The sequence below is a fragment of the Zingiber officinale genome, chromosome 2A, assembly GCF_018446385.1.
Source record: "Zingiber officinale cultivar Zhangliang chromosome 2A, Zo_v1.1, whole genome shotgun sequence".
NCBI lineage: Eukaryota > Viridiplantae > Streptophyta > Magnoliopsida > Zingiberales > Zingiberaceae > Zingiber > Zingiber officinale.
Genome location: NC_055988.1, coordinates 137,022,290 through 137,035,896, shown reverse-complemented (window position 1 = coordinate 137,035,896; position 13,607 = coordinate 137,022,290). Strand labels below are relative to the sequence as shown.

General features: G+C 36.7%; 1 protein-coding gene across 2 annotated transcripts; it reads right to left on the bottom strand.

The window, feature by feature from the left end:
* Nucleotides 1-1,363: 1,363 nt before the first annotated feature.
* Nucleotides 1,364-13,095, bottom strand: LOC122042409 (probable beta-1,4-xylosyltransferase IRX14). Of its 2 annotated transcripts, XM_042602520.1 has the most exons (4): nt 12,239-13,095; nt 11,626-12,156; nt 4,235-4,301; nt 1,811-1,947 (listed from the first exon to the last, which is right to left on the bottom strand). In XM_042602520.1, the coding sequence occupies exons 1-3, from the start codon at nt 13,009-13,011 to the stop codon at nt 4,265-4,267; spliced, it is 1,341 nt and encodes a 446-aa protein (XP_042458454.1). In that variant the 5' UTR covers nt 13,012-13,095; the 3' UTR covers nt 1,811-1,947; nt 4,235-4,264. The 2 variants fall into 2 exon arrangements, with proteins under 2 accessions (XP_042458453.1, XP_042458454.1); XM_042602519.1 differs by lacking the exon at nt 4,235-4,301 and having other exon boundaries at nt 1,364-1,947.
* Nucleotides 13,096-13,607: the final 512 nt, after the last annotated feature.

Sequence of the window (13,607 nt, the reverse complement as noted above, 5' to 3'; positions counted from 1 at the left end):
TCCAATTAACAGCCAGATACAATTTAAGTATAAGAAAAGAGAAATAGAAAAGAATTGGGTAGAAATATGTTCAAAATTGGACAAAAGGTAAACTATCAACCTAGCAAAGTACCACAGGATGGAAAGAGTGGCAATGAAATTGATAGTAGTTCAAAAAGTAACTAAATACAGAAAAAAATGCATAATCATAGTTATCAATCACTGCTAGACCTATAATCGCATTGCTCAAGGCAGCAACAAAGAAGGGATTTAGAAACCTAATGCCGCAGGAGAATGATGGTTAACTGAGTACAAGCAACATCACAATGGAAAAACCGATGCTAGCTGGTTGGATTGTTTCAACAGAGTGGTTAGGGGATGATTCAGGAAGGAAACTTAAAATGCAAATAGCAAAAATAGGGAGGGTTCTCACAGAGAGGGACGATGGTAGGGATGACGTCGCGGCGACGGGTCGGCGTCGGCGGCTCTCTCGACAAACGACGACGGCAGCAACGATAGATGGTGGTAGGGACGGCGTCGCGAGCGAGGATCGTAGAGCACGGCGTCACGTGCGAGGATTGTAGAGCACGGCGTCGCGGGGCAAGGATCGTAGAGCACAGCATCATGGGCGAAGATCGTAGAGCACAGCGTTGAGGCGAGACGAGCGAGGAGAGGAAAAGTTAGGTTTTAGAAAAGAAAAGGAAAAAAAATAAATGACGTGGTTTCAAAAATATGAGATTTTGAAGGGAAAAAAATAAATGATGTGGTGAAAAATAATGAGATTTTAAAACCAACAAATCCACCTGACTTTGACACGCACAGGGGCGCAAAATAAGGCGTGCATAATATCAATACTATATATATATATATATATATATATATATATATATATATATATATATATATATATATATATATATATATATAGACCTGACACTTCTTAAAACACAATAACTAATTAGGGAACAGTTTACTAGACCTGTGTGTAAGTAGGGGTAAGTCAAAATTTTCATATTAGGGTCTTTATCTTTTATCTTTCCACTTATTCCTTCTTATATATCCATTCTTCAACCTGACAATTAAACATATGCACATTTTTTGTTCATCTGTTTACGCTAACTATCCTCCCCGCAACTTGTGGAACCAAATAAACACAGGGGGACAATAAACAGATAGGAGGACAAAGGGAAGAGATACATGGTGGCATGGTGGTCAGGTAAAAGGACAATTGCTAATCCAATTTGTTCATCCGCCTTCTTCCTCCAGCCTTTAGTGACATTGTAGAACATCCAATTCTGGACCATACGATTGTGCAAGCATATCATCTTATAGATTCTGAGTTTTCTACGCCATATGGCACAACACGGTGGGCATGGAGAACTAATTGAATTCAAAGGAGTTCTATTAATCTATCTACTATAAAATAATATGAAGCAATCGTATACATCAGTATTCAAGCACCAACAGGCGATAAACTTGAACAAGAGCTTTGAATGGCAAACTTTTTACAAGGAGAACATCAACAATCTAAAATCCAAAACTGACAGTTACATGTTGGCCATATCAATTCTTAACCCCTTCAATCAACTCAGCCAGGCTTTACGGTGTTGAAGAATAGTAGAGTTAGCCTTTACAAGTAAACATGCTTTAAACCAACTATATCCACTTTGTGCAGACCGTCTCATAGTTAGATTAGCTTTAGCTTGGAGTGCTACAAATCTAAACCATTATGGGTTCACACTCGCATGACCCTTTGATTCTGAGGCATCAGTTTCTTAATTTTCAAGCCTACCATAGTGTGCCGTATCTGTGTGATGAATACCTTTCTCTTCATCCTTGATATGCTTTGGCCAGGTTGGTCTCAAGGTACTTGAAATTTTCATTTCAAACATATCTTTATTACCAAGCATGACTTCAGAAGTAAGTGTATCATTCATATTGATTCCAATACCATGTTCAATTGTCCATCTGCAATGAGAAAATGAAGCTTGTTACTGCCACATTCAATGGACTTCTTATGAAAGATAATCCTTGAAATAGAGCACTAATGTATGTCGAAAAAAAGTGGCATTGCCAAGTTAGACCACCCGAATGAGACTCCCTCACTCCATAGTCAACAAAGTAACATATAGCAAAATAGAAATACGGATATTTATTCTACCACCCTAACAATAAAAATTTAGTATTGAAAATACAGTAGTAGATTTACTCTATCACCCTAGCAACGAGCATGATAGTGTCAAAAGAACAAAGTGCATTCATTCCATCAACCTAGCAATGAGGTCTTTGTCTAACACTATCCTTTTGGTTTAGAGTGTGCACTCGTCAAATTCAACATGGAATAAAATGACGAAGTTCTATGTACAAATCCTAAAAGTCAAAAGGTCAAAAATGTAAGGGGTGTAACTTCAATCAACTTGGATAAAGGTTTAATTGGGGTCTCTTCCACTATCTGAATAATCTAATCTCATGAAGGGTGGTGTCATCAGCCATTTATATGTTGATATAAAATTTATTTATAAACACCCAAACATAGAGTGTTGATAAATGATGGGACCCTGAAGATGTTTTCTTGTGCCAGAATCTATTGTTAATTGCATGTGGATACAACTCAATAAAGGTTGTTACGCATTGCTTGAAATAGTGAGCCTTGGCATTACAAAATGGTAGCATAAAAGTCTCACCTGGCATTCATATGCTATGCTGACAGTTTTGTGTTGTGCCCATGTGACAAGCTCCACAATGCAAAACATGTGTAGCAACCACAAACCCTTGGAATCCTTGGATTACTGAATTAGTGATGACTAGCTCGTGTAAGGTATGAAAGAGGACCATACATTGGTTCGTATTAAACACTACTATTCCAAATGCAAAGATGGTTCCTATTTATTGGACAACAGGGGATAGCATAAGGCTTAAGCAAGACTTCAAGAACACAATCTGGAGTAACGGGGCAAGGCATGGTGGAATAAGGTAAAAGGAAGAAAGTGAATGCGTTAAACTACATAGTACACTATCTAGGGATATAGTGGTTGGGAAATAGAAGAAAAAGGACTATATAATCATCTCCATTTCTAATCCAGTGCATCATGAGAAGATAAGACAAATAAAACTGATTGCCACTTTGCAATTTAATAAAAGCGCACATCATTTGTAAGATTTGATGGTCTTAGTAGATATGTTAACTAAATTTTTAAAAGGTCCTAGAATTAACTACATCCGCTACAAGCTGGATTTCTGTAGCTTTGAGAGACCTTGAGGTGTTAGGAACCTAATTGTAAATATGAAGAGTCTAATTGCAAATACCATGTATTACAAGGTTTCCAATGTTCCTTTCTACAACGATAAACAATAAATATAGATAAAGGGAACTACGATAGGTGAGAAACCCTAATTTTTCCCCATCACTCTAATGATCATTTTGTTGGTAGTATAAGGTTATTTTACAAAAAACATATTCAATTATCAACATAAGTTTATTAGCAAGTAGACCGGATTATTAAAAATAGCATGTTAGATTATTAATAGACATTAAACAGCATGATATTAAGTATATAAATAGTTAATAAGTATTTCAGATTATTTGATACTATCCTATTTACAATCAGTAAATAATATTAACCCATCCACATTCTAGTGTTTTATAAATAAGATTTCTTTGACGGTGGGCTATAAGCGGACCCCATGATTTACCTCCCTTCACATAACCTAAGCCTGGGATGAGGGTAATCACCTTATTGCTACAATAAACAAGATTTCTTATAAATGTACCTCTAAAGTTACTTTTTAGTATTAAATTATTCCTCATCCGTGGGTGTTGCCTTCCTGCATCAGCCCTAGTCACAGTATGCCTAGTCTGCCTGATTATGCAGCATGCATCCTCCTCTTTTGATTGCTTCTCTACAGTCCTATGCTAGTTCCTACCACAATTGCTTTCTTTTTACCCTTTTATCAATCTCTCACATCCATCTAAGATTATTCGTTGATTTGAGCCAATTTTTTTGTCACTTTTTCATTCAAACAATGTCAGTTTCAACCCTCTCCAACAAGTTGCTGCAAATCTCATTTCCCAGACAAAAATCACTGAGCCTTTTGCCAATCCAAATCAGGATCAAACAATTTTTCAAACTGTGAACAAGAAAAAAAACCTAGCAAAGAAGATAACGAATATGAATAGATCCAGTGAGAAACGTGGATTAGTCCTACTAGTTCAGCTGGTACCATACTCGGGTCAACATGAGTTCATAGGCGATACCTCCTAAAATTTTTTTCCTCCATCCTAGTATCAATGCTTTAGACTCCATCCTAGACACACAGGCATCCTACACCTCAACAAAAGGAAAATAGTAAAGGGTCAATTGTGACAAGAAAGATAAAACTTCTATTCTAACTGAAACTTACAAAGCTGTATAAAGAAGGAAGTTTTGCGAAGAGAAGACTTGAGACAAATTCCAGGTGTGGAACAATCTCCAAATGACATGGGATAATTGTCAATATTTGAAGATCTCAAGATGGCTAGTGTCAGGCAGATTAGCTCAATCAAACAAAATCTAAATATTGTCTAAATCTTATAGACAGTTAAACATCATTTAATAACATTTCCAAGAATGTTTAGAAATGAAATTGAAGAGAAATACAATAGCTCGTGTATAAGCACCTAACCATCACAATGTTGGACTACATCAAAATGTTGTTATTTTATAGCATCATTTAGGCAAAGTCGAGACTAGACTTGGACTCTATCTCTTTAAAATGAATTTGCCCAGCACACGGTACTCATGGAATACAACAATCGTCTCCTAAGATGCAACCACTTTTATCTTATGATAGCAGTACTAAAATCACAAGATCTTTAAACGAAGATGCTTTTCAAACTCTCCAAAATACAAGTATGGAATGCTTGCTTATACTTGTATTTTGAATTGAATAAATCAACAAACAAAGCAGGGGCTCTATTTATACTATGTGAAGGGTTGGAGGAGCCTCTTGGTTCAATCAGATCGCATCATATTTGAAGGAACACTTTGTTCCCTCACCTGGATGCATTTGACTCTCTTATGACCTTTCATCTAGATGAGCCTGATCCATTCAACTAATTTGATGAGTTATATTAAGCCATGTCAGTGATCCCTAATGAGCCCACCTGATTCCCACATTGTTCCATGCCACTGATCCACACTAAGCCTACTCAGCTTCTCGGCAACACATAAATGCAAAGTGTGACCTAAAGCACCCAATGCGCACATGCATGTGTGTGCGCGTACTCAGTCGGCACTACAAACCACCCTTGCAGGATCCAAGCATGTGTTGAATTGAGCCAACTAAATCCCAACAACACAAAAGATAATATAAGAAAGCTTTAATATCCTTTCCTTTCAATTTTATGTCCCTTACCATAATAGGCTTTTATTTGGATTCACTTTAATAATAATTTCTCATTCACCTGTTGATTTTGAGAAATTAAATATTCTAAAATTATCTACTCAAAATGAGATGTAGTTCTTATTTTTTTCAATCAATTTTCAAATTTATCAGATATAACCCACGTAAATCATTTTTTGACATTTATTGGTTCAAAATTAATTTTCTAACAATCCCCCACATAAATCAAAATTAATGCATGTATATATGCTACCACTAAAGGAGAGTTCAATAAAAAATTATTACATCAAGAGAGATAGCTTATGGCTTTCAGCCATATGAAGTAGAATACCATCGGATGCTTAGTAAACGTGATATCTTGAACTACTCAGTCATTTTTATAAACCAAGACAAGGACACGTACACGCTAACCTTTCTCACATCTTTATAGTTCTCACGATTATATCCATTTTGGCCACTGACAATACTTTGGATTCATAAGTGTTTCATTAAAGAGGCCAGCCTTCACACTTATATAGGTTACTTCCTATCAAGAGGATTCTACCATTCTCCACTTATTTCAAATATAAAAATTTATAATTTAATCTCACCACATGTGGTAAGCAGAGCACTTTCCAATCCTAGCACTTTCCAATCCTAAGAATGAGAGGAGAACTAGTCCAAGTGCTCGTACAAACTTTTATAATTTTATTGTCCCGTTGAACCATGATGATCTCCAATCAACAACGTTGGGTTACTTAGTTTTTGTTTGTAGATTTTTAATCTCATTCCTATTGATGTGCAATATATTTAATCTCTATTCAAACTTTTCATCAACGGATCCGCCAAGTTATCTTTCAATTTGAAATAATCAATAAAGATAACTCCATTTGAGATTATATGCTTAATGGTATTATGTCTTCGACGAATATAGTGTGACTTACCATTATATCGATTGATTGTCACAATTCACCATGACGGACACTAGCTTAGCTGAAGATGGGATATCTTCCAAGAAGTTACGGAGCCCTTCGTATTCCATATTTGATCAAACTACATGTTTGTTTCGTGGATTTTCACATCACTCTACCACCAATGGTAAATACATATCCACTTGTAGATTTAGAGTTTTTGTGTTGGATAATTAATGTTCTAAGATGTATCTTAAATATTTAAGAACCCTTATTAATGTCTTCCAATGGTCATCATTAGATTACTTATAAATCGATTTAATTTATTGACAGCGAAGGCAATTTCAAGATTTATGCAATTGTAGTACATGTTCAACATGGTTCTTAGCCAAATGCACACTCAAGCCCATCAATATTTTTATATGAAAAAAATCATATACATTAAATTTCTTTAACACTATCTCAATATAATGAGACCACAAGCAGGATAATTCTTCCAGATTGCTTAATAATCTTAATCCCAAGTATAATGTCTGCTATACTCATATCTTTGATGTCAAAGTTCTTGGTCAACATCTTCTTAGTAGTCATGATATAATCATAATTACTTGTCATAATGAGCATAACATTTACGTATAGGCAAAGGATGACAAACGACTTAGGTGTGTCTTTGATATATTTGTTTTTATCACACTCGTTAACTGTAAATCCATTTGACATAATAGCTTTGTCAAATATCATACCATTTTGGGTGCTTGTTTTAGCCTGTACAATGACTTCACGAGCTTGCACACCTTATTTTCTTATCTGAGAGCCACAAAATTACTCCATGTATATTTCTTCCTCCGATTCACCATTTAGAAAGATTATTTTCTTATCCATTTGATGAATCTCAAAGTTATATATTGCAGCAATAGCAATGAATACTTGAATGGATGTGATGTGTTACTAGTGTTGAAGAACGCAAGGCATTCCCTTTGTTTGCACTTTTTGCCACTAACTTTGCCTTATACTTGTCAATAGTTCCATCAGTCTTATAGTTCCTCTTTAAGATCCATTTACATCCTAAAGGCTTGGTTCCAGATGAAAGATCCACTAATTTCCAAATATACTTCATTCCAAAAAGGAGTCTCAAGATTTAATAAAACTTTGTTTATTGTCTTTGGTTTATTTTCCAATACATAAGTTATAAGGTCAGGAGAAAATGATTTTGTTGTTTTGGCCTAGAGGAGCCTCTTGGTTCAATTAGATCTCATCCATCCAACTTGAAATTGACAATCTAGATCACATCCTATCAGAAGGAACACTTTGTCCCTCACTTGGATGCATTGAGTCATCCACTTACAGAGCTCACCTGATTCCCAGATTGTACCATATCACCGATCCACATTAAGCCCACCTGAGTCCATTTTTACAATAAGAAAGGTTCCTTAGTTCCTCGAGATGATGCGTAAATGCAAAGTGTGCCCTAAAGCGGACATAGCACATGCGCGTGCACATACTCAATTGATGCTACGCACCACCCTCACATGAATAGGCACAAATCGAGTTGAACCAACTAAATTCTAACAACACAACATAATATAAGGAAGGTTTAATATCTTTCCTTTTCGATGTGGGATATTTATGTCCCTTTCCATAGTGGCCTTTTATTTGGGCTCACTTTAACCATTAATTTCTCATTCACCCAATATTAGTTTTGAGAAATTAAATAATCTAAAATTATGAATTCAAATTGTAGATTTTAATTTTCTAATCAATTTTCATATTTATCAGATGGAACCCAATTGAATCATTTTTTTGAAGTTTATTGGTTCAAAACCAATTTTCAACACTATCAGGTACCATATGACCTTCTATGAGTACATACTATTTAAAGTTGCATATGCAACCACTTAGCAATATGGCATCAGAACTACTTAATGTTTGATTTAAGAATCTAGAAGGCTTATGGGACTTTGTATTAATATAGACTCTTTTATCTATCATTTTTTGGAAGAGATTCAGCTTAATAATATACAGGAATTCGTAAACTATTGAGATAGCATTTTGAAATTATGATAGAGCCACAAGATCAAGATTGGCGTCTACTAAAAGAGGTACCAACCTTATGTGCAAAATTTAAGATTCGTACTGAATGAATTTTTATATCTTTTATTATTAAAAATCAAAGCATTACCATTTATGGACTAACTGTAGAGTGTCTGGAGAAAAAAGATTAAAAAAATGAATAGGTCATTGATCAACCAAATCTCCAATAGAAATGAAACGGTTGCCCATATGGATTGAAGAAGACTACAGTTCATGTATCTCACCCAAACTTATATTGTTACTATGCAACATCCTACAATTAAGAACCATTAACATTAACTTATTCAGAATGCAGGATAAAAGAAGTTCAGAAGTCAAATTAAACAATTTCCTTATGACAACCATGTGTTAGATAATTTATGTAGAGTATCAAACAAGCTAGGCCATGGGGTTTAGCATGACTGCTATTCATCGGCAATATCTTTCGTTTCATCTAAGCTGGATCAAAAGTATTCGCCTTATTGGGGAGAATATGTTCTGCAATGGCAGTGGGTTATCAACTTATGCTTTATCCAGAAATAGATTATTTTCAAGAACGAATTACTTCTACCAAAAAGGGACAATTTGAACAACCCTGCTCCTGCCATGACATTTGCACATTTAGAGGGTTGACTGTCAAAGTTATTTATCCTGCAGTGAATCCGTTAGATTTCAACTATGTTACAACCTCGTATCATTGGTGAGGAAGATTACAAAAACTATCGATGTCGCTGCCCACGTAAACCAAAGGCTATTATATATGCTATAACAAAAGTTCATAAGAAGATACCTAGAAAAATCCTTGAAGATAGAACTATGTCTCAATGTGAAAATTGATGTTTTAATACCAATCATAAATTTTATATTCAACATAGTATTCATACTCAAAATTATGATCAAGAATTGCTCTATCAATACACATCTACTTCAGAGATACCTTCTAAAACATCTTTTCAATCCAAAAGTTTAATATCTCCCCCGATCAGGAAAGGAATGGTAAGGTTCTTTTGTGCATAATAAAAAAAAAGTCACTATTAGTATAAATTGAAACACTCACTGCAAAACAAATGTCAGAGAAATCAAGAAGATGCAATAGGTCTGATTGGTTAGTAAAACATGAACTAGTTCATAGATTTTTGAGCTTCAATTGCCAAGGAATAGAAATATTACAAATAAAAACCAAGGATTGGGATTATCTAGGATGTGACAGCCTAAAGGGTCAGGTCATTCCTAAACTAGCAAAGGTCACAGGCTCTTGTTGGGCACAACTTTCCTAGCTTGCAGATCATGCCAAGCCTATCGTGTCATATGCTATTTTTCTCATTTTCTAAATATTTTTTTTATATTATTTTTTTATCCCTAAAATGATTTTTAAAAAATAAAATCTAAAGAAAGACAAAACATTTAAAGAAACATTTAACAAGTTGTTATTAAATATTGAAAATTTTCAAGTATTTTAAATTTTTAAATAAATTGTTATTATTAAATTCACAAATTATCAAGCCTTCTTGGGACTGTGTTAAGCCTTGTAGGCACCATATTGGATAGTTATAAACAACAATTTAAATCGCTTGTGGTTAGGTTATAATATGGTGTTTTGATAATTTAGCAATACAATTTAAGTTAGATTTGTATTTGTTGTTGGTGACTTGGTGCATTAATATGATAGGCTTAGTATGCCAACTTGAAGGTTGGCCATGATAGTTGCTAGCTCAAATCAAGTGCACTTAGACTTGAGGAAACATAGCCCAGATCAAGCAGATGTGGTGCTAGTAGCCTAAGCTTATGGAGGCACTCAAATTACTCAAGGGATGTAGTTTGGATTGAGGAAGAGCTTGGCAGATTCAAAGGCAGGAAGCTTAGATTGAAGGGGAACTCAAATGACACAAGGAGAAAGATATATTGAGGAGCTTAGAGAACACAATGGTAGGTAGCCTAAATTGAAGAGGCACTCAAACAACTCATGGGTAGATAGCTCGGATTAAGGAGAAGCTTAGAGGCCTAGAGAGACTCGGCATTCAAACAACTTGAGGGTAGTTACCTGATTGAGGAATTGAAGATTAGAGATATATGAAGCCAGTATACATATTATGTATTATGTATAATTACATAGATATGATCTTTAGTTTATTTTCAAGGATAGAATGTAAATGATATGTGATTGTCTAGGTAATGTTCAGCTACCTAAGGCTTGGTTATCGAGGAGAGGTACCCAAGTCATATTTGTCGATCTACTCAAGTGTAGTACCTTATAGAGGCCTACAATGAGTTGCAACCAAAGTGCACAAAAAGCATAAGTCAATTAATTAAGTATTTTCAGTAAAGCAAGCTACTTGACTAGTCAAAGGTTGAGACTCGACGAAATGTAGGGTTTAGGCAATCATAATATTTTTGGTTGAATTCTAGCTAGAAAGTTGATTGATCACTAAAGTGTTTTTCAGTCAATTAGAAATATAACAATTGGAATCCAATGTTCATATTTGAGTCGAGCAACTGTATTGGAATTCCAAACAACTAAAAGCGTCTAAAAAGTGAACATTAGGACTAAAGTTATATAACATAGCTTTTGGGCACTAAGAACTCATTGTTTACATCTCCTATGCTTAAGCTAATCAACCTCTTTCTTGGGTTCCATACCTTGAGCCATGTTGTTCATAACAGTATCATGCTTGCTTTTGGTACTATGAAAAATAAATGATGATCAAACCTATATTTGCCCAACAGATATAATATGTTCATAGTAATACTCCATAAGGGTTTGATATACTCTTGTCTTCAATGAATAGCCCAAAATTCAACACTTGCTGAAGCATATGGTTGCTGGGTTGGTTGAATGCAGTTAATGAAAATAGTAATTCACTCTTAACAATAGGTCCTGGGGATTTATTGATTATAATTCTGTAAACTGTGGCAAGCATATAAGCTAAAATTAGTAGCCTGATTGAGAAAGTAAGCTAAATTTGACCAATAAACTCTGAAATGATATAATTTATGATGACAACTAAACAATACTAAGCAGCCTCCAGGATAAACCAGATTAAACTTGATAAACAACTTCTGAACTGCAATTCTACAGATATCATATGCTGCTTAAGGCATAAACATAGTCTGAGAAACTAAGTTACAAATCTTAATCGTAATCCATAGAACCTCAGTGCTACGCATGAAACTAAATAGTTAATATCAATAAACAAATGTGACAGATAAAACTAATAAACCAAAATATGATTTGTTAATGAGAAACTATGAATCATGAAATAAATGCCTATGTTATGAAAGGTCAAAAGAGTGCTTATAAACTAACCCTGGTGGGAATTTGCTCTCTTTGTGGGCCTCAACACGGAGCCACCATATGAGGACCTTCTTCCCGCATTTCCCCAAAGGCTCAACAAAGGATTTGCCCCTCAACAAAGCCGACGGGCTATCAATTTCTCTCGTCAAAGCCACAGCATCAAGATCTAAAAACCAATCGGGTTTATCCTCACCCTCTTCCCAAAATAATCTGGAATTGAACATTAAACCAGCCCATTCGAGCTTCACTAACACCGTTTTATCCAGCTCGCCTACCGTAGATATGACCTTTGAAATATATGGTAGTGTGTTCCAGCCGATTAGGTGACCTGATGAGTTGCAAACTGGGCCTTGAATGGGCACCACAAATTTCGCCTCCTCTTCACTGCTCAATGTCTCGGTCATCCCAGGGCGTGTGAGAAATCCAATTGTGATAGCACCCACCCATTTCACCTTCTGAGCCTCATCGAACAACTCCATGCTGTGGACATTACTCTCATCGGCGAACACCACAATTCCATCCAGCTTCCGATCTCTCACCAATCTGTTCTGTCGTGATCAATTAAGAACCAGCCCCAACAGAGAAAGCAAAAAAAAAAAAAAAATTGAAGGAACTACAATTAAACCTCAGTGCGTGAAAACGCATCCGGGATTCAACGAGCCGTCGGGAGGACACATCATCTGGCATCTTCTCCGGGAATTGGGTATGCATGAAGTTAAGCTTGGATTTATTGAGGATCAAGGCAGTCTCATTCGAGGTCTCGCCGGCTTCGACAACGATCCAAGTGAGCGGATAGGGCACGAGCATGAGGGAATGGGCAAGACTGGTGAGGTGGAGCGTCTGTAAGGTGCGGACATAGGTGGGCGTGACTACGAGCAGAGGCCGAGGACTCTTGACGCCATACTGGAGCCGCTGCTCGCGATGAACGCTCTGGATGATCTCGTGCGCCCGCAGCACCTCGGCGAGTTCTGGGTGCGGCCACGGCCGGATGCGAATGCCATGCTTGCCGGCGACGACGTGGCCGTGCGTCCGGTTCTGCGGCGGGAGGTGAGCAGCCGGAGTGAGCGAGGGCAGATGGGAGATGGTCACGGTCTCGGTTCGGGTGGTGGTGGTCGTCGTAGTGGTGGTAGTGGTGGTGGTCGTCGTCGTCGTTGTGGTGAGGAGGAAGGGGGCGGAGTTGAGGGTGGAGGTGGAGAAAAGGAGGAGGACGGCCACACGGGAGAAACGGAAGCCGAGGACAAGGCTAACGAAGCAGCAGAAGCCGTGGAGGATGAACCAGAGCATGGAGGAAGGTCCTCGGGGCTCGGCATCGGCGAGGGAGAGGGGGAGGGCGGCGTCGGGCGAAGGCGGCGAAGAGGGGCGGTAGGTGGCGAAGCGGCGATTGGCTTGGCTCTGCATCTTGATCTCTCCTCCGCTTACTTAAAATAAAGTCGATGGAAAAGGCCAGAGTGGAGGTCCTGATATTGGGGTATGTATATAATCTATGGTCACGCTCAGGTGGTAAAAACGGGGAATATGTTCACCCTTAGCATCCTACCAATTCATCCTGATTAATACGAAGAAGAAGTTAAATTATGATAATTAAAAAGATAAATGATAGATGGGATGAGTTTATATGGATTACAAGGATTTACGCTCCATAGACATGAAAATTCAACTTCAAGATCTTACGTAACAATTTACTTACCACTCAGCTAAGTCCATAGCCCATAGCTCATAGGGGCATGGTCACACTTAGGTAGTAGGTAGCTAAGTGATTTTTGGGAGGAGAGGCTAAAGTAGGATGACGAAGATGGATGAAAAATATGATTTAAGATTATTATGTTCGTCTTTAGCACCACTATCAATCCATTTCAAAATCAATATAAAAAAAAAATCATGATAACTGAACTGTAAATAGAAGAGGATGAAATACAAGTTATAGGCCGAGCAAATCTAGAATTTTAAATTTGGAAGAGTCATATAATAAGTGATGAAAATAATTATTAAATATA